General features: G+C 38.0%; 1 protein-coding gene across 6 annotated transcripts in view; it reads right to left on the bottom strand.

Annotated features, from left to right (window-relative positions):
• Positions 1 to 22,985, bottom strand: part of LOC136849223 (serine-rich adhesin for platelets) — an 87,247-nt gene that overhangs the window by 6,908 nt on the left and 57,354 nt on the right. For all 6 annotated transcript variants that reach the window (XM_067122428.1, XM_067122431.1, XM_067122425.1 and 3 more), the window contains 5 exons: positions 21,078 to 21,269; positions 20,650 to 20,813; positions 17,717 to 17,882; positions 16,899 to 17,096; positions 16,079 to 16,378 (listed from right to left, as the gene is read on the bottom strand). In XM_067122428.1, the coding sequence (XP_066978529.1) occupies positions 16,079 to 16,378; positions 16,899 to 17,096; positions 17,717 to 17,882; positions 20,650 to 20,813; positions 21,078 to 21,269 (1,020 nt within the window). The remainder of the gene's footprint in view (positions 1 to 16,078; positions 16,379 to 16,898; positions 17,097 to 17,716; positions 17,883 to 20,649; positions 20,814 to 21,077; positions 21,270 to 22,985) is intronic.

The following is a 22,985-nucleotide window of genomic DNA, read 5'->3' as shown; positions in this document are numbered from 1 at the left end:
GACGTTTGTGTGACTTAACAACACACAGTCAAGACCACTGCATCTATGCTTGGCTTGGTACATACCACCCAAAGCAAACTGTCTGCAAGATGGATGCCACAAAATCAGAACAGCAGCTTTCCATTTTGCCTACTCCCAGGACACCTCTGACTTTTCTAGGCTGATCCAAAAAACTTCTAAAAGTAATGAGTTACCAAGGAGGAAACATGGGTTCACAGTTTTGGACCTAAATTCAACCAAAGCAATGGAAAAAACCACGGTTCTCCACCTCAAAAATTAGAGGAAGATTTTATTTGTCAGCAATGTAATAGCCTTTCTTTTATGGACAGATTAATTTCTGTTTAGTGGCAATGAAATGACTGATTATCAAAGGCAAAAAAAAAAAAAAAAATTTGGACTAAAAAGGATAAATAGTAATAACTTTTCAAGAAACATTCATTCAAATGAAGCACATTTCTTATATACTTTCACACCTTAACTCCATAAAACTATATAAGAATTTTTGAAAACAGGTAAAAATGAACTGAATATATTTTGAAGAAACCTAGCTTCTTCAAAAACCCACAAAGTTCCAGTAGAGAAGGGACACTAAGTCAACAAGCACACGGTTAGGGGATCAGAAAATCATTAAAGAATACCTGGGGTCATCCAATAAGAAAATTCCATTGGTCAATGTGTGTTCAACAAAAAGCAATTCCCAATCTTCTAAACCAGTGGCTTTGAAATGCTGTGGAGTACTTGAAGGCCAAGCATTCAACCTTCTTCCACAAAGACTTAGCAATATTTGAACATCGATGAAGCAAATTCATTGAAGTTAATGGAAACTATGCTAAAAAATAATGAAAGAACTTTTCAAGTGAAGGTTTCTGAGCAAGGCTTAGAATTTTTTGAATGACCCTCCGACATACCAATCACACATGCTTAAAATTCCTCCCAAAACTTAAGAGACATACACATATCAATTTAAAATATAAATTTATTAATATACTGTAAATGCTGAGATATCTGACATGAGTAATTGCATGAGCAATAAATAAGCTGGGTTCTTCAGACTAATTACTCTAACATGTTACAATTCCATAAAACAAGAATATGAGTGAATACAATGGTAAATATATGAGAGAAATTTCATATAAATGTTGGTGTCCATCAAGGATCAGCAAGTCCTTTATTATTTATTTATAATAGTAATGTTGGAAACTACAAAGGAGGGCAGAAAAGACTGTCTGGGAGGTGCTATATGAAGATGACCTAGGATTAATTAATAGAATTGGATGATGAGGTTGTTCAGATGTTTAGAAGATGGAAAAGTAAAACAGAAGAGAGGAATGGAAATCTGTACACGCAAAAAAAAGATTAGGATGACTGGAAAAGGAGCAAAGGTATAGTACAGTCAGTACAGTGGATATGTGGCTGCTGCAGAAGAGATGTACTGGTTAATTCAGTATTTAGTTTTGGTTTAACAAGAGATGCTCAGGACTGCCAATGTAAACTGGGCGAGCAATTTCCAACAACTGAAATGCTTACAAAAGACCAACTGGAGAAGAGAGGGAGAAAGTGATTCTTGCGGTGGAAGGACAGGCATTAAAAGATTAGAATATTTCTGATACCGTAATAACTCACTCTAAAATGTGAAGCAGATATTGAGATGGTAGGAAGATGACAGTAGTGATGGCATGTATAAAGTGAAAAGAGACTGCCAGAGTACAGGTAAATAAGAGTATCCCATCTGTAAACACATGCAAAATTCATGATGTGTCTAAAGCCTGTACTACTCTACACAGCAGTCATGGGTACTTACTAAGAAAATGGAGACTTTGAAAATGGCGAGCTAAGATTCATGGCTGAAGTGAGTTAAGATCATGTAACAAATATGAAAATTACAGAAACATGTGGTTTACAAAAGCTTGAAAATGGAACGCAACCTCAAAAACTGACAGCTTGGACATGCAATGAGAAAAGGTGAGTAGCAGTTAGTGATACAAGTAATAGAGGAGTGGCTAGAAAATTGCCATTAATAAAGCCTAGAAAATCATGTAGAAAGGGCAATGATAAAGATCTAGACCAGACAGAAATTCAGGTAGAGAGCAAAGAAGATATATGAAAGTGGAGACAGTCTGTCTAACCCTATAAGCAGTGGTTCTTGAAGGGAAGAAGTGGGACACTAAAATTACTTGGGGGGGAAGAACAGAGAAAAGTGTGGTCTGGAGTTGAACCTGTCATGATGTACTGATCCTTTAAAATCTACATGAAATGAATTCACTGCAATCATTTGCTCATCTCTCCCACTCTTATATAAGGCCTGGACTTAGAAATATACTCACAGAAGCAATCACATACAAGGGCTGGGTAAGGAATAATACAGACAGCACCATTTCATAAATCTCCTTTATGATTTTTTAAGTCTCCTTTATGTTTTTATAAACTCTCCATTATGATTTTTTTTTATATTCAATTACAAAAAGAAGAGAAATTTCTGTTCCCAGTTAACTTCAACACACAATTTTGACTGCATAAATATTAACTTCAGTTGAACCCCAAAAAGTGAACTCTAGAATATTCATAAGCAATTACATCCTAATTTGATATATTCAGTTTACTTACTTCTTTTGCCATAAAAGACAATGACTTTAGTACAGTATGTATAAAAGGATCTTTCATATATAGCAAAAAAAAAACTCCTTTCATAAAAGGATCTTTCATATACTGTACAGGAGAACCCTGGTCCTCGACCGTACCAGAACTTAACATAATCGGGTTTCGACACGAAATATTGAGTAAATTTTGCGTCAGAGCTCGAACAACAAACCGGAATCTGACCCGATGAATCATATGATGTTTGTAAACAAAAGTGTTTCGGTCAGCCGCCGCTAGTTGGCGTTGTTGGTGGCGTTTTTCCCATGTGTATTTAAAAGCGTATAAAGTCCACACACACTGCTGCTGTTGTTTTACAGTAGACTCTGTATGAAATTTACCATAAATTAATAATGAACATAAACAACGTTTATGTACAGTAATTAGTACCGCGATATGCCACCAGGATGGCACTTTGGTTTGTTTACATCCTCTCATGCCACAAGCTGCCAAGTGCTAACATAACTTAGGAAATTTTTCTTAATTTTATAACAGACATACAGTAATTTGGCTTATTTTTAATACACTGTATTATTAATTTACTATAATAATCAGGCTTGTTTTTTAATGTCATTATTAGTAACAACAGTTTTTGTGTGTACCCGTTACAGTACATTCTGGTAGTGCCTATAGGCTACCTAGCCTAGCCTATGGCACTCGGTCTACCATCAGTAATACGGCTGCATTGGTCGTAGGCCAATTTTTTTTGTACAGTAAGCATTTAAATATGTAAAAAGTGCTTCTAATACGGTAAGTTATTTAACTCTGAACTTATTTACTTGTAATTTGTGTAATATTTTGTATAAAAATTCAAGGTTGGGGTAATGACTGGTGGTCAGGAATGGATTAATCCATTTTCAGTTATTTTTTATGGGAGAAATTGATTCGGAATTTGACTAAATCGAATCTCGACGCTTCTTCTGTAGCGTTGAGGACCAGGGCTCTACTGTATAGCAAAAAAAAAAAAAAAAAAAAACTTCTTTCTGACTGTACAAATAATGAAGTTAAGAGCATGAGAAACTAAATTCAGCTGCAACATATCTGTCTGAAAATGTAACTCAAGAGGAATTTCCAACATCCACCAACATATTCTAAACCAGAGATTCAAAAGCTCCTGTGGCTATACATATTACAGTCATGTGAAATGTGTTCAGAGCTTCAAATCTATGAAAAAAAGACAGATGTAAACAATTTACACCTACAGGTTAACTTAATAACTGCTTGCAACCTGGACCCCAGGACTTGAAATCAGGCAAGTGAGAATCCAAGAGTGTTTTATAACTTAGTGACACAAGAATTAATCTGGCATCACACCAACTGCAGTCAGTAATGAGAAAATTTTTTTTTATAAATTTATAAAATTCTCCCCTCTAACACCAACAACCAGAAAGGAGATATTTTCAATAATACTCACAAGTGGGACACTTAACTAACTTCACTGAAGAGGACAAGGCAATCAGCACAAAATTGTTGAGGTTACCCACCTATTACTTCAGCATGTGGCCAATATGTAGGCAGCATAGGGGCATCTCGACATCTATGAGAGAGCTAAACTTTTAACTTCCAGCATCATCAGATTTCTACCTATCACAATGCTGCCTGTATCCTTTATTTTACCTCTACCAAAAAGGTCTTTTGCTGTCTCATAACACTGAATTTCTTGTAATGACACCGCAATAAGAACTTTTAGAAGTTTTAGTGGTATGTGAGGACCTTCAGTTGCTGGGAAAATTTAATACCTAGCATACTTTATTTTCATTATTAAATATTAAGAGCAAGTATTATTACTGGAGCATAGAGGCCAGGCAGTTCATGTTTTGTTAATTGCCAACTAAACATACACAATCTGGCAATTAACAAAACATGAACTGCCTAGCCTCTATGCTCCAATAGTAATACTTGCTCTTAATATTTAATAATGAAAATAAAGTATGCTAGGTATTAAACTTTCCAAGCAACTGAAAGTCCTCAAATACCACTAAAACTTCTAAAAATTCTTATTGTGGTTAACATCTCATTAAAAACTACTCAAAACTCTGACAATTTATAGAAAAAATGAAGAATGGGTAAATATCCACTATATTTTTCCTCTGTGCACAGTTCCAAATCCAACAGCAGCAACAAATTTGGAATCCTCTACATATAGGGCACAATGAGCCTCTATCATGCACAACTGAATGTTGCAAAATATAAAAAAAATGCTTCCACACACAAATCTATCTTAAAATAGTTTAAATATCACAGACTCCTATACAGCATTGGGCAATTTTATAAACTGGGTTGCAAAATTAAAAACAATTTTTACATTTACAAATTCTTTATCCTAAAGGAAAATATCTCTGGCAACAGTGGAAAATCTATATAATATGGAAAGAAAAAATGACATTTTTATAATAAAATAAATTTTTATTTATACTTACCCAGTAATTACATAGCTATTAGTTTCTTTTGACCGGCAGCTTAAAATTTTGAAACTGTGGGTCACGCCAACTTGTTTTGGTTATGGCGAGATGCCCTGTCCACTTTCGGGTGTAAGAAGAGGTACAACATAGCAAAGAGCTTCAATTTATTTATGGCCTTATGTCCAAGTGAGGGGAGGCGGGTAGGCTCCGATCATGTAATTACTGGGTAAGTATATATAAAACTTTATTTTATAATAAAAATGTCATTTTTACATAAGTAACTTACCCAGTAATTACACAGCTGATTCCCACATTGAATGGAGGTAGGAATGTTGGATATATCTACCCCAAAACATTATTAATAGCAATGAGTTTGAGAATAGAAATTTGCTAACATTGAATCAATGTTGTTGAACCTTACCTGATAACAGAGCCGCTACAGGTAGATACTGCCTCTGGTTGGCGCTCATCCAGTAGAGGCAAGGTGGTAACGCCTTGAGGGCCTACTACTACAGTGGGTGCTTTGTAGCGATGGACTAAGCAAATTACAACAAGATGCCCCTGTCCAGGGCACAGTACCACACAAAATAACCAAAGTAAATAGTCTCCATAACCACCAAAAACCAAATTAAAAACACCAATACCCAGCCATAGCCATTTAAACCAAAAGGCTGGAGGGTACTCCAAGTACACAGTACTCCCAGGCTTCCCAAAAAACTCAACGCCCTAAGCAAGGCGAAGAGATTAAAGAAAGGACATTGCTTTCTACGTTTCCTCCCCCAACACCACGCCAGCCACATAAAACAGACCCAAGGTACTGCACTGATCATAAGTAGTTTCGATATCTCTTAAGTAATGTGATGCAAACACCGACTTACACTTCCAAAACGTCACTTGCACAATTGACGTGAGGGATAAATTGCGTTTAAATGCCAAAGACGTAGCGACCGCTCTTATCTCATGGGGTTTTACCTTGTAAGAGGAGAGGGTCTTCGTTCACCATGGAATTGTTTCCGAAATCAAGCTCCTGAGAAAAAATGCCAGGGCATTCTTAGACAAGGGTCAAGAGGGATATTTCACAGAACACCAAAGGTTCCTTGAAGTACCACAAATGTCCTTTGTTCTGTGAAGATAAAACTTAAGGGCCCTTACTGGACAGAGAGTTCTTTCTTCTTCAGACGGCCCTACTGTCTTGGACAAGCTCTTGATCGTAAAAGAATGAGGCCATGGATTCGATGGCGAATCATTCTTAGCTAAAAAGCCTAGGGAAAAGGAGCAAACTAAATTCCCCTGAGAAAATCCGATATTTCTGTCCAAAGCATAGATTTCACTGGATCTTTTGGCAGTGGCCAAGGCGACCAGAAAACGAGTTTTCCTGGTTAGATCCCTTAAAGAGATAGATTGCATGGGCTCAAAACGTGAACTGGCCAGCCACTTACCACGTCTAAGTTCCAGGACAGTAAAGGTCGGACAAATCCTGGTTAGACAATAAGTCCATTCCTTTATGGATTAATACTGAGCTAAGCATGGTGCTGTAGCCTTTAATGGTAGAGGTGGAAAGTCCTTTAGTGGAGCGTAGGAACAGAACAAAGTCCGCTATTTCTGCTACAGAGGTATTAGAAGAGGACACGTTATTTCATCTGCACCAAGACCTGAAGATGGACCATTTAGCCTGGTAGACATTATCTGATGACTGTCTTCTACATTTCGCGGTCGCGTCTGCAGCTGCTCTTGAAAAGCCCTTCTTTCGGAGCAGTCGCCTAACAGTTTGAATCCTGTTAGGGCCACAGAAGACAGGTTTTGGTTGAACCGTCAGAAGTGAGGTTGCCTGAGAAGTTGTTGTTTCTGTGGAAGCAGTCTTGGGAAGTCCGAAAGAAGTTCTATCAGAGCCGGGAACCACTCTTTTGCTGGCCAGAAGGAGGCTATCAAGATCATGGACAGGTTTTGATGAGACCGGAATTTACTGATGACTTGTCTCACTAAACTGAATGGGGGAAAGGCATACAGGTCTTTGTTTGACCAGTCCTGCAACATTGCATCGGTCACCCTTGCCAAAGGGTCTTGTACTGGTGAGCAGAAGAGAGGAAGTCAGTGATTCCTGGAGGACACGAACAAATCTATCATGGGTTTCCCCCAGAGCTTCAACAGATCCAGGCAAACTAATGGGTCTAATGTCCATACTGTGGGATGGATCTGTCTCTGATGGCTCAATTCGTCCACCAGAACATTGAGTCTCCCCTGGATAAAACGCGTTGTCACTTGAGTGTCGTTCTGGTGTAACCAAAGAAGAAGACCCCTTGCCGCTTCGTACAGGGAGAAAGAGTGGGTTCCCCCTTGTATCTTGATGTGTGCCAGTGCCGTTGTGCTGTCTGAATGCAATGCTACTGTCCTCCCCCGAATTTCTGAAGCAAAGCACTGTAGGCCCAGAAATATCACCTGTAACTCTTTTACGTTGATGTGCCAGTTTTGCTGTTCCTGAGACCAGGTACCTGACACTTCTTTTAAACCCAAAAGAGCTCCCCAACCTAGGTTCGACGCTTCTGAAAGGAACTCTAGGCTGGGGTTCAGAGGTTGAAGAGATTTCCCTTCTGATAGTCTCTTCCTGGAATTCCACCAACGAAGGTCCTCCTTGATTTCCACCGTTATCAGGAACACAAATGAGTCTGGAAACTTCTTCGTATTCCAGCTGGCTCTGAGGAAGAACTGGAGAGGTCTCAGGTGAAGTCTTCCCAGAGTGACGAATTGTTCCATGGACAAGAGGGTGCTCAGAAGACTCATCCATTGATTGGCCGAGCAAAAGTTTAGTTCCAGAAATTCTTCCACTGTCTGGAGACACTTTTCTATTCTCTTCAGGACTGGAAAAAACCTGAAAATCCCGAGAGTTGATCGTCATTCCTAAATAAGGAATCTCCTGAGAAGGCGTCAGGAGAGACTTGTCCCGATTGATGACAAGACCTAATTCTTGGGCCAAGAGAAGAGTTGTGCGAATGTCCTCCATACATTGAGTTTTTGAGCAGGAACGTAGTGACCAGTCGTCTAGATATAAGGAGATCTTTATCCCCATCAAATGAAGCCATTTTGCTAGGGAAGCCAATACTCTGGTGAACACTTGCGGTGCCGTCAAGAGACCGAAGCACAGAGCCCGAAATTGGAACACCTTGCCCTGAAACACAAACCTGAGGTACTTTCTTGAAGTCGGATGCACTGGAATATGAAAGTACGCGTCCTGCATGTTGCTGGACGCCACCCATTCTCCCAGGCGAATAGATGAAAGGACCAGTTGGTTTGTTTTCATCTTGAATGTTGTCTTTTTGACAGAGACATTTAGAGCACTAACGTCCAAAACGGGTCTCCAGCCCCCTGATGACTTGGGCACTACAAAGAGAAGGTTGTAGAATCCTGGAGAATGAATGTCCTCTACTACCTCTATAGCCTCTTTCTGAACAAGAGACTCGACCTCTATCAAGAGAGCAGCAAATCTCTCTGAGCCTGGAGAGTGAGCTGTCAATTCGACAGGCTTGCAGATTAGATGAGGTTTGTTCAAAAAGGGGATAGTGTAGCCCTCTTTCAGGACAGACACTATTCAGGGTTCTGTTCCCTTTTGTTCCCACCATTCCCAAAAGTGGAGGAGCTGCGCTCCTACCTGAGTAGGGAGGACTATGACTTCATTTCTTGGAGGAAGACTTGGAGGAGGACTTCTTGATGGAACGCTGTGGACAATGGGTATATGTTCTTGTTCTAGTATGTGTTCTAGAATGGGAGATCCGAAAGGGAGTAGGTTGCAGTGGAGACAAAGATCTGGGAGTATGAGTCGAAGAATCCTTGGAGCATCTCGCAGATTGGGAGAGCAGGTCCTGAGTGTTCTTTTTCTGCAGGTCAGAGGCAATGTCCAGAACTATAGCCTGGGGAAAAAGGTGCATCTCATCCAAGGGGGAGAAGAGGAAGGCCGATCTCTGAGACAGAGTGACGCCTTTCAAAGTAAAAGAACACCAAAACTCTCTTTTCTTAAGCACACCCATGGTGTACAGACTAGCTAACTCCTATGTACTATCATGAATGCCCGCCAATACAGGAAAGTACTTCTAAGAGATCCGAAGAGATTTCTTTAGGTAACAAGAAGCACTCTCTAAGCTTGCGCACTAGTGCGCCCACCACCCAGTATAGGAAGCTCATCACTTTGAAAACCTTAAAAATATTCTTGAGAAGGTGCGCTAGTTCCGAAGCTGAGGAGAAAGCTGACCTCCTAGCCAAGCCAATAAGACAGAAGAAGTCTCCCTGAGACGAGGCAGAGATTCCCAGGGAAGGAGCTTCTACGGTCGCATAAAACCTGCAGCTCAATCTGGACAACTTGGAAGGCGGGAAACAAAAAACTGCTTTGCCTTGTTCCCTCTTCTCAGAAAACCACCCTTCTACTTCATTCAGTGCCTTCTTCACTGAAGAGGAGAGAACCAATTTCAGTAACCTCGAAGAACTGACTGAAGGGGCTTCCATAAGTAAAGTCGAGCAGGAGAGGAGGGAGTAGCTGGCAAAACGAAGCTTGGAAAAGTTGCTAGCAGGAACCTCAGCAACTCAGAGTACGCCGACAAAGAAGCACCTTGATTTGGAACAACCTCTTCCTCAGAAGAAACAGGAGAAAGCGATAAGTCTGCTGTCATCTGAGCTGTAGGAGGAGCCTTCTGAAGCAAACTGAGAATATTATCCAGTTCGCTCTGACTCGGGTCAACTGGAGGAACAATGTCCAAGACAACACTACCATCAAGCGGTGGAGGAGCGGGCGCTAATGGGCACATGGGGGGCGCTGTAGAGACGGTTGCCAGTGACGTTGCCAGTGACGAAACCTGATGGCGAACAGGCGCAAGTGGGCACTCATCCGCAAACGGAAGCTTGGGCGCTCTGACGCTAGTTGCTGGCCGCTTGGGCGCTGATTGTAGAGATGAAGGTGCTGGGTGCACAACTCCTGATGGAGTGGTTCCTTTATTCGACGAAGAACATCTACGAGCCACAAGGCGCTTCAGTGCCAATTTACGACTGTCGTCAGAAGAAGCAGAAGAGAATTGTTCCAGGCTATCCCAGTGACTGCAAGAGGGGTGCACTGAATCCTTGCCCTTCTTACAAGGAACAGGAGAAGAAATCTCAAAATCCACTGCACGCCTTTTCAGCGGGCGTGGCTTGTCCGCACAGCAGCATGCATGCCTGAGACTAGAATCTCCGGAGCTGGAGGACATACAGTGAGCACTCACTTGAAGGCCTTTCCAACGGCCTTTGGTTGCAGTTTGGGACTCATCAACAGACTGAACTGAGGGGGCGACTGCTCGGGGCAGACCCCACTGACCTTCCTTAGGCTACCAGTTTGATTCCTCCAAGGTGCTGGGGAGTACATGAGGGACCTTGGCCTAGGAGTATCGGCGGGCCGAACAGCCACCTCATCCACTACCACTGCACTTGCACTGGGCACCACAGGGCGTGCTGACTCACTCTTATCCATTAACACTTTCAACTTGCACTGGGCACCACAGGGTGCTCTGACTCACTCTTGTCCATTAACACTTTCAACAATGACACTAATTTAGCAATCGATTACACAATTAACTCACAGCGAGAGTCGATTTTCGACTCCAGACTGACGATGGTGTTGGGATTGGAAACATGAGAGCCAGGTAAAGGTGTACAGGTGGAGGAGATGGAACGGGATCGGAAGAAATTACAGGTGCAATTGCATCCGACTTCGCAGATGAATCCTGACTAGCTAAAGCTTTACTAGATTCCCTAGCCATAGCTTTCCTCTTCCTATCTCTAGCTAGTTTCTTAAGATGTGAATCTAAAGTCTTCCACTTCTTTTCATCCCAGTTGCTACACACCTCACAACGTAAATCCACTGAACATGTTTGTCCTCTACATTGAACATAGTGCGAGAGTTGTATGATTCTTTAGTCAGTCTAGTATTGCAGCTTTGCTACAATACATAATACTAGAACTATCATTGTCAGACGTCCTGGAAAATTCTGAGACAAGTCCAAAAAATGGGCAAAAAGTCATAAACCAATGATCAAAACTTGCCTGACACTATCTTAATTATGCCGAAAGGCTACGAAAATAAATACTTCGCCAATCGAAGATAGAGCAAACAACCAGCAAAGCATAAATTTCAAAATTCAAGCTGCTGCCAACCACAGTCCTTCAACCACAGCCGGCAGAAACAAACTGAAACTCTTTGCTATGTTGTACCTCTTCTTACACCCGAAAGTGGGCGGGCACATTGCCATAACCAAAACAAACTAGCATGACCGTCAGTTTCAAAATTTTAAGCTGCCGGTTAAAAGATACTAATAGCTATGTAATTACTGGTTACGTTACTTATATAAAATTGTTGATTTCTGATTGAAAGGTTAGGTAATCTGGGTCTCTCTGAAACCTTATTAACCTACGACCCAGCAAAATCTGAATTTAAGTTTCATAACACCTAACCTGCTTTTGCAAAAACAAAATTCCATGAAGACTAATTTAAAAGTTCCTGTAGCAACTCTGACTCCTGCATTTGGTACTGCAATCACCTTTTGAAGTTTATGAAGATAAATAAGGTGGTGCATGGTATTGCAATCACCTTTTGAAGTTTATGAAGATAAGATGGTGCATGGTATTCCAGCACCATGGAAAAATCGTGGATGATTAATCAGCAAATGAAAAAGTAGGCAGCGTAAAATTTGATAGTTTAAAATTACAATAAAATGAAATTTTAAGACGAGTAATAAAAATACTTTAAAACTCAGACAGTAAATATTCTAGTAATGTTTTTATGTTTAAGGTTCTCATTTTCATTCTTGCTTTTATCCTAAAAAAGTTACTTTACATTGTACAGGTCTTTAGCCAAATTCTTCCTTATAACTAATTCTAATAAAAAAAATAATTGTAAGATACTTTACTCAAATAGTCAAGGCCTTTCGAGGATGTTCTCTGTCTTGGGTGTAATGCTTTCCAGTACAACCTTACTTTCCTACCAGAAACGCTACTTTCCTGAAGTTTAAAGAAGTCCCTCATATCCATGATTCAATACTCTTATCTTTATCATATCATCATGAGAATTATGAATTAAACTGCCACTAAATTTTAATTTTAAATTTTTTAGACATCACAGTCTCATCAGTTTTGACTATGCCAGGCATGAGCCCTTGACCAAAAGGCACCTTGGTCAAGTACAATGACTGGCTTGCGTCTGACTCTGAAGTTACACATCACCATGTTAAGGCTTCTCTGGAACTCTGTCAATCTTCTGATTGTCTCATAATGGAGTACATCCACATTTCTAACTATCAACTATATCCAGTTCTAAAAGGTGCTTTAGCCACAACTGAGATAAAATTCTTCAGTTTCTTGGCATCTCTCAGACTATGGTGCCACCACTTCCAAGCAACTCCATGTTTCCTACTCTCAAATCTTACACACTACAAATACTGTGCATACAGCTCATTGCAACAGCTTAAAACTCTTTTTCTTTATTTTTCAACATTAACATTTCACTTACATAAATAATATTTGGCTCAACAATTCCTTCATACATTCCCAATTTTACTTACGCTGCCACTCCCAAAGGTCTTCACATTATTTTGCACAAACACTACCACCTTTCGTGCTTTCTTGACTCACTACTTCCCTCACCCTACCAACCAATTTTTCCACTATCCATGCACATTAACAGGACTATCTTCCATGTTTCCACCTACTGTACTCTTATAACCTTATTCTTACATTTATTCTCAGCTTTGCCTTCCTGCAAATATGTACTAAGTACTGTTTCAACTGCAAATGTCAGCCCTTTCAACTTCCATTAAAAACTCAATTTCTTATCCAACAACTTTGGAACTGCATCCAGACTTCATGCATTACTCCATAAGTAAATGGTTTGGGGACTGGGGCACATATAAATTGTACCTCAAGGCAAATGAGCACCTAGTAAAGGGTTGTAGACCCCTTGGTGAGTGGAAATGCCAGTGAATAGCAGATGAGCCTCCTCTCTAAAGTCAATGGTGGTTACACTTTCCACTCATTTGAGATAAAGTGCTGGGAAAAGAAAATGCACAACAGTAGCATTCTCGTGTCACCAAATGGCTGGAGAAATGTGGTTTGCAGTCCTTTACCTTCTACTGATATTGCAAACAAATCAGAGAAGGAGTAAAATACTAAGACTTGGAGGAGTCGAATGTGCATGGGTGTGATGCAGATATGTGATACTCTAGCTGATTTGTTCAAACACCAAGCTGGAGGTTTTGGTACTCGGTGACTCCCTAGTGCAAAGAAATGGCTGGACAGTGTCTCTGGGGTAGCTAAAAGCTACAGAAGGTGTAGTGTTTGTAGGGTCAGGAAGACTCTGAGGAGGGTAAGACTGAGTGTGGCAGGTTAAAGTTGTAATAATGACTGTATATGGTCCAGGAATGGAAAACAACAAGAGTGATAGAGAATCTTTTTCAGGGTATGAATCTGTGCCTAGCTAGCTTTGGAGAACATAAAAGTGTGGATGTGCCAGTTAATTTGAACACAAAGAAAAACTGTAGACTGAAGTTGTCAGAATGTACATGAAAGAATCAGCTATTTGTGAAGTGGTCAAAAGTTAAAAGACATATGCTAGTGTTGCTTATGCTCCCTAAATTGCCATCAACATCCATAATGTGTAATAAGTATTATGTTTAGTGGAAATGAAAAAGCATACATTTATGTCTGGAGGGCATGAAGGGAAAATGTGCTTTGGTGGACAGCAACATATTGCTCAGCATGTTTTTATACAATGTGCTAAATCCAAATTTTTCACAGGCTGTCCACTCACATAGGCAGTGCTCAAACATATCCACCAACTGAACAGTTACTGTCTAGCCCTTCTGATTTGCACAAAGCTTGGTTGCTGGCATGAAACTAGGAGTTTGTCAAGACAGCTGTACTACCAAAATGCTAAAGCACTGGTAAGAGCATGTGACAGTTTGTACTATTTATCAGTGTTTCAGTATAAATATAATATATAGTAAAATATAACAAAACTGTGTGAGCACTTCTTACGCTTCTGTCTAAATGTACCATCATAAAAAACCGCATCAATATTTGCTACTGCAGCCATATTTTATGGATGTTATGCATTCTATTAAGATTAAACAAGCAAATTCTGTTGTCACCAAGGTACAGGCTACCGTTACTTAAGCAAAATATCAACAATGGTAAATAAAACAATACAGTACTATAGAAGTCCTAAGAATCAACATATATGGGACCCCTATCAAGAACATATGCCCATTTCCCTGAATCACTGTCCTAATTATTATTTCAGGTTCTACTTGATCAAACAGCATCTAAGAGAGAAAAATTTTCAGACATCCTATTTTTGATAAACAGTATACTACTTTGTTATTAGTGTACTATACAAAATCTGTTAAGGCTACATGGATTATAAATTCCAAAGTTAAAGATAAGTATGACCTGAGTATGTACCGTATACCAATGTTAATTCTAAACAAAAAGCATTTAGCTCAATCTGAAAATTGCACATAAATACTAAAAACAGTGTAAGCTTTCAGAAAGCTGATGCGCTAATCAGTAACAAAGTCTGTGGAAATTATAAACACAAAACTAGTGCAATAGAATTCAAACCCTTGCAAATTGTCAGACATGCAAGATATTTCACTGTCATATAGAATATCAAAACATCATTCAAAAGCAATGATAAAATTAAAGTAAGCTTAATTATGTACTCTAAAACTTACATAATGAAGTATTCATGCCGAGTAGTTGTTAGTCAAGATGTTAAAAGAATTTTGTAAATGTAGTAATAATAAATAACTAATATACTGCATGCAGTTTTTGTATAATAATTCACTTTTACATCTTCATGTATTTGCTAACAATAAATGGGGACTTTTATAGAGCATTACTTATGGTACAAATATAAAAACAAAAGCCTCTTCATTATACATGTACACACTACAACCTCGTTAATCTGGACCTTATTACAGTAATTCAAAATCCAAAACAATCAAGACAAAATAAAGTATGTGCGATGTATTTTTAAAGGAGGGATTCAAAGCAAATACTGTACAAAATACTATCAAACAAACACTGGAAATGGGGTGAAATATATCAAAAAATTAAAAATAATTCTAAAGAAATTTGAAACACTTCCTGAAAACTTCAATCAGACTGAATAGCAAGTAAAAATAAACTTGGCACTACTATTGCTACAAATAGGTTAATAGTTAAAAAATCGTAATGATATTTATAACATATATTTTACAATGTTGGTATGCTGTACTGCAAAACAATGTGATTAAGAGTATAAATACCATTTTCTACAGAAATTATCAAATTTTATTCATACCAGCATGTAAATTGAATATCATTACAGTACATACTTTGTAAATTTGAAAAAAACTTGAAACATGTATGACAGCCAACCAACTGAGTAGTGTTAGGTGTTTCACTGCTAACAATACTTGGCAATTTTTCTTGAGTTCAGCAGGAAGCAACTACACTATTCTGTCCAGCTACATCAGCCATTGGCTGGTGCTATCCAGTGGCATGCTTAACAACTAAGCAAAAATACCTTTCTGTTTTTCCAAGCACTCAAAAATTTAATGCACTCACATCTGCTAAAAACACCAAAATTCAAGTAACTTGAAGAGAAAAAATTTTAAATGCAACTAAAGTCACCTGATAATCTAGATATATCATCAATAACTGCTTTACCTATTTCAATTTTCTTTCAATCTTCGGAGCCATTTCACCTGACCACAGTGCACTTTGCATCACTGATATCACTATTAAAGAATAAATAACTAAAACAAGATTTGAAACACCATAGTGTCTGCAATCTATGCTCAGCAATATAGACTTAACCTGTTTAGGCTAGTGCTTGTATAAAAACTTTTGGCAAATGCCAACAAAAAACAATTATGGAAAGGTTTTCCCCCCTAAACTAGTCCAATTGAACGAGGTTATGCTGTGTATTGTACAGTACACAAATAAATTTTAAGAAAACAAAGAACATAAGAAGACCAAACAGTACTCACTTGTTTAGGTCGACATGGGCGCTCTGCTACAGTTCGAGCTGACTGTGATCTTTGGATTGCTGCTTGTCTAGCTTGCGCTCGCAAAGTAGATGCTCGTGTAGGGGGAGGAGTTTGAGTACGAAGACGAGAAAGATTGGCAGGGGGAGTCTGACACCTTGTTGGATTCTGCCCAGAGAGAGGTGGTCGTCTCGGAGTTGTCCTCTGTGATGAGGGGACAGCTGTTGCACTAGCACTTCTCATTAGCCTTTGATCACCACGCCCAGGAGTACCAGAACTATCACTGCTACTTCCACGGGTTCTCTGTTGGACATTTAATAAAATTTAATGATCATTTCTCAACAATCAGCTACAGAAGTACTGGTTAGATCTGAATTCTCTCTCTGTGTAAACTACGTTACCAAATCCAGTCTATGAGAAAAGAACATAGTGTTTTATAAAATAAATCATGAAACCTGGGAAAAGCTTTGATGTTACTTCAATACACACAACACTGATCTTTTGTTTGTATTTATTTTCCTAAACCTTTCCGTTTAACATTAAATAACCTTAACCATTTAAAATTTTTAAATTATACAAAATACCCTCACGACATTCACTCATACTGCAAAATAGTCCTAATGACAAAAGACTTCAGTACAACCATTTTCTGTAAAATGGGATCTCCAAGTTCCATCACTCAGAAGTAAACTGCAAATCTATGTGATTCTTATATCTGTAAAATTTTCAGTATCAACAATCATCATCATCTCAAAAAGAATCTGGAGTCCGGTTTCATATAAGAAATTCAACCATATACATTCCCAAATAAAATGTTTCATACCCTGTTGACAGAAGAGAGCCTAGGCCTGGATCCAACTGGGCGAGAGAATTCAACCACCACCAAGGCAGCATCTTTTATTCTCCGTTGCGTGCTCGTTGGTAATAAAGGCCATTTGCGGCATACAGCAACCCTATTAGCATTATGAACCATGAACTTCTCCACTTGATTGAGTAAGTTTTCAAGGAAACTGATAAAGGTCTGAAATGAAAAGTAATTGCAACTTTAAATGATGCAAACAAGGAAAATGTATACTGTAGTTAATTCATGGTTTATGAGAAAAATAATAGTATATGCAAAACGATCCTAAATTTACAAAAAAAAATAAAGATGTCTTAAAAACTGGCTGAGTCCTACAGAATGCAAACCAAGAATCTGAACATGGTTACAGTATTTCCTTAAAATATATGCAGTACACACAAACAACCTGAATACCCTAGCTGGTAGCTATCGTTAAGTCTCTATACAGTAGTCAGTAAGTACATAATTAAATCTCGAAATGTCTAATTTCACAGAAAAGATTCACTGTAAATATGACGATTAGTCCATTTACAAATTTGCTTTTTTCTATGCATAAGAAACCAAGACTAAAAGTACAAATTTTGCCTAGCTAATTCAAATAATTATGGCATTAATGATCCTCCTTAAAAGTTGTAACAACTTAAAAACAACAAAGCTTTCCTTCAAGTCCACTACCTTTGAAGAACAGAATGATTTTTTAAGTATATATGTAGTGGTAGTCTTTAAACTGGCCACAAAGACAATGTCCAAAGAAATACTCAAAGAAAAGATTCAGAAAAACTTGGAAAAATGAAATATACCTCAGAGAATTCAGGCACACCCTCATCATGACTTTGTTCAAGAAGTTTTGTTAACTGTACATGAGACAAGACGGCTTGATCTGGGCGCACAAGTTCACAGGCAACATGCATTGTATCCTCTAAACTGTCTATGCTCCAGCCACTATCTTTCCCTAAGGCAATAAACCTGTAAAATAAAATAATATATTTTCCAATTAAGGTCATTTACAAGTGAATATCTGTGAATAAATTTCAACTACTATATCTTCTTAATCAGTAATGAAATCTACATACAGTGGCATACAAATACAAGGATTTAAAAAAAATTTATTTCACGGAGTAATGATATTTTCCTTACAATACATACATGTATACATACTGTATTGTATATAACTCTATACATCTTATATCCCTTTACAGGGATGGTACCAAAAGTGCACAGCTTTCCAAATTCTACATGAAGAGTGAGTTAGATAGATAGACATGCTGCAACCCTAGTAAGATATACTGTATATAATGGAATCAAGTCTGTAATAGAATTAACTAAATATCTTAATAAATACACAAGGGCATACAGAAAATTACCGATAAAGGCAGAGAGAAAAACAGAAAAGGGGCGATAACGAACTAAGTGATCCCAGATGCCAGGCTTAACCAACCGTCGCCCATAGGAATTAATGCTGTTTATCTGATACGGCACTGGATAAAGAACTAAATGAAATCTTGACCTTACCTGGTGACCTCTTGCTCACCATTACATTAACTCGATAGCAATGTTGAATAAATATCATTAGAAAAGTAGACATGAAACATTAATGAAAAAAGGGAGCCCATAACTATGAAACTTGAGAAAATTCATACCAAATTTGGCATCGAATGAATGCCCATATATAGAAGACTCTGAAGGCATGAGCAGTTGGAAAAGAGCACCAGGGCAAGGAGTGTGTTAGAGATATTTGGAGAAGTGACAGTGAAGGTTCGAAGTGTTTTGTGAACTTATATAAAATGTCTGAATGCCCATAGACTACGTAAAATTCCAAGTCCAAGAATTTTACAATTTGCCTTTTAAGATAAAGACTCGGTCACCACTACCCATTATAAGATGGAAAGTTTATATGATTTTTAAGACTAGAAATAAACGTATTTAAGGGGAAACATAATTGCCATTTTAAACCACGGTTTTTAAAACACTGTGAAATTTCCAAGATAGCTGACATCTGAGCACGATAAGTGTAAGGTCCAACATAGTTAAATATCAAGCAACTTGTTCCTACAGAAGTGAAAGCACGCAGTACAACAGACAAATTCAGAAAAAGTCAGTAAGAATTAAAGTCAAATAGTATTAGAATTAGAAGTTGAGGAAAACAAGTAGCACAACCATTTCTGTTGGATAAGCAGAGTTCAAAGGTCCACATCAATTCTCTAATACCCTTCAAAAACTTAACACAGTTATTGGCAAAGAAAAAGGCCAGCTTAATGTAAACTAACCAACCGAGTAATGCCATTGGTTTTGCAAACATTCTACTTCAATATTTGATGACTACCAAACAGTATTATGGTAATAATGCTCAGTAAGACCAAGTAGTATAGTACTGTACAGTACAACCCTTTGAACCTTATTGCCTGCAATGTTTTCAAAGCCAAAGGTATGGGCATGTAAACAAAACAGAAAGCTAACAAATTAAAGTCTGTGGAAACTGAGAACAACATGGAAAATGCAGAAATCTGCCATTTCATATACTGTATGCCTTTGTAAAGTTTTGGAAAGAGTTGCAAACTTTAAAAGCTACAGAAAACCTCAGTTTCAAGAAAGCAAATCAAACAGCTACTTTTACCTCTTTTTAAACAAAAGAATGAACTTAAGTAAAGGAAAGCTAGACTATGTAACTAGATATTCCCAGCCAAGAAATGAATTACAGTCAAAGTGAAAAGAATAAACTATATGGAAGAAACAGCAAAGGAAAATTTCTTGAGATAAAATACTTATGAATACAAAGAGATGGAACTCATGTGGCATCAAACAAGCTCAAACCCTTGTGAAAAGCGAAGCAATTCACTTGGGAGTAGATAATTATTTTCAGCACATAAAAGTAGACATTTTGCCAACTGATAAAAAAGTTAGAAAATTTTGGAGTAGTAAAAAATGGGCAGCAATCAACTAGAGAACACATATTTTCAGGATGATGGCATCCACTGGCTCAGCCTCAGGAATTGAAGCAGCATCAACAAACATTAGCCCTGGAGGATCAGCATTTGCTCACTTTACCTCCAAACAGGTATGAATGCTATTGATATTAACACTGAATCAATACTCATTGGTCAAGCTTCAGGAGGAGGAAAAGTGTCACCTGGTATTTACGCTTTCCCATTCAGAAAAGGTGAAAGTCTGGGTCATGTGAAATTAAACCCAACTTGACAGCACACAGAGCAGTACATGAATAGAATCATTCCTGCTCTAATTACTTCAGTGGACAAACAAGACAAAATATTAGGAGTCATAACCCAAGAAACATCCTAACTCTGGAATCCATGGGCCAACAGTCAAAGGACAATTTCTCCCTTAATATGTAAATGAATAGAAATCTCAAATACTCTTGGGTGGTTGACAGTCCCAACACAGCTCCCACTACTAGCTTAAATGAGAACCATAATTCCAGGCATGAGACCTTTTCCTATTTACCAAACCCAATATTTTGACATAAGTAAAAATATCAACTTTTAAATTCAACATTTTCATGGACATTTTGATGTGAACCTTTAAACAAAGTCCAGGGGTTTAGAAGCCCATCCACCCCAACAAGAGTTCCTTTTTTAAAATTCATTTATCAGCAAATTAAGGCTCTTTCAATGATGCAAAAATATTTTTCCCCACGATAAAAATAAGAACCACCAAATTCTACACTAAAAAATCCACATTATGCTTAAAAACAAGATATAAGTACTTTATATCTCACCTGTCTGAGGCTAAAACGCCACTAAGATTGGCTGCTATGAAGCTTGTAGCAGATTCTAAAAGCTGTGCTGCAGATTCAAAAACTGGCTGGGCCCAACGCACCATTGGCAAGGAGGAAAGTACTCTTTCACACCCCAAGGCAGTTTCTATGACATTACTCACACTCTGAAATACAACAAAAATACAGCAAAAGATAAAGAGTATCTAAGACATCCTTTATTTAAGTCATATTTCAACTCACTAGTGAGTCATTTTCAAACTGCAATAATCCTTCATGAAATCAATATACATAATGCATAACAATTATGAAAAATACAATGGCACTATAATAATACACAAATTATATTTACTTTAACAATTCCTACTCTGGTCTAATGATTATCTGAATTCACAAAAGAATGCCAAAAAAATAAGAGAGATCACACTCACCATGTCATCTATAAGTTGCTTAAGGCATCGATCCTGCACCTCAGGAGGAAGGGCAGCATAGTTCCGGGTAGGCAATACTACTACAAAATGTTTAGCAACCCAGCGTAAGCAACGGTGATACAATTCATCCAGACAGTAAGCTCCACTAATAGGCAAGACATCTAATACACCTTCCAAACAGCCAGAACAAGGCTGGAATATAAATACATTAAAAATATATTTATTATTTCTGGATAATCAGATTACCAAAAGTAGTTATCTACAAATAATAAAAATTATCAAAACACTTAAAAAACTGTTGAGTTCGGAGGAATGATTCTGGACAGAAAGAGCCCAGTGAGTAAAAGCATCCATGTCTTATTCCATTTTCAATTTTATTTTTCTCTTTTCATATTTCCATTTCAACCTTTATTCATTTCAAGCTTATTCCCCATAAATATATAACTTTCACAACTTAACTTTTTCCCTGTCTATCAATTTCAACAAGACCTGTCCAGAATGAATTGATTTATATAAACTGGCATCACAACAGTTATGGTCACTGATGATGACTTATCCACAAGACACCCTACTTTCTCAGGGAGGTCAGCTCCCCAAACTCCTTTAAATAACTACCATAAGCTGATCCTACACAGAAGTCTTCAAACCTCTAACCCTTAGCTGGATATAAAAGTAGCCACGATCATTATCTCAAGATGCTATGCCCTCATGGAAGAGTCAGACACTCTTATGACTTACTCATTAAGTGTGGAAACAATGTAGAGGCAAGGCATACCCTGGCTGATTTTCGAGAAAGCTAAGCATAGTAAGGACATTATATCTTTGTCTGAATCACAATTTCTTCAGGACCGACTATCTGGTTCCAAGGTGGTATAATTTCACCATAGAAAAATATATAAAATTCAGCACAAATAATAATACTGCAAATTAATTTTTACTGATTGGGCACAGAAGTCAGTTAGCAATTTAAGAGAAGCATCTAGATTTGTATATCATCCAAGGGTGACAAAAGGTCAACAGTGGTACAACATGAAATACAAATTGTACTGAACAAATCCTGACTTAGATATCCATTTCCAGCAATTCAGACAACATTAACTCATACTACAGGGACACCATGAATTTTCTAGCACCCCTGGTTCCAAAGCCTTGCTAAATTTGTGATTTTGCCAAACCATGAGGGGTAATGTAATAATTCAACAACACATCAATGTCCCAATAAACTCACTACACCTCTTATACCTTTGACAGGTTAATTACACAAAATCCATGTTTCTAAAGTACTGTGAACTGCTGGAAAAAAAGTGTCCTTATTGCTGGACCTTTTGTATGGTGCCATATTTATTATCTGGATTTTATAACTGAGTTTTTAAGGCTGAAGAGAGATGTTTTATCAAGCAGTAGGTATTTTAGAAAAATCAGTCATTTCTTTTACCCACACCATTAAGAGCAAAAGTGGTGTCAAACAATCATAAAATGTCCATGCAAGCTAACCATAACCTTGCAATTTATTTTGTCTACCTTTTGCACTACTGTAATCAAATACTGGACAGGCTGAATAAGATTTAGAAATCAGAGAGGCAGAAACCACATACAAAAGAAAATTATATGCAGTATTTGTCTAGTATGACCTGTATTTCTATACAAACATGCATTGCAGTATGACACTGGAACTATAAAGATTTTGTCAATCTGACAATAAGGCTTAAACAGGAATATTAGGCATCACATGGCAGGACACAGCCACCTTTTCATATCTCTGATTATTCTTTTAAAGGGTTTAGTGCAGGTTTACTTTACCACTAGGTCACTCTGCCCTACATGGCACACTAAACAGTACCAAAGATTTGTAGCATGCCTTCAGACCTAGCTGTATTGCTTTCATCCTTTTACTTTTCATGTTCCACT

Source organism: Macrobrachium rosenbergii, chromosome 20 (genome assembly GCF_040412425.1).
Source record: "Macrobrachium rosenbergii isolate ZJJX-2024 chromosome 20, ASM4041242v1, whole genome shotgun sequence".
NCBI lineage: Eukaryota > Metazoa > Arthropoda > Malacostraca > Decapoda > Palaemonidae > Macrobrachium > Macrobrachium rosenbergii.
This window is presented reverse-complemented; position numbering and strand designations above follow the sequence as displayed.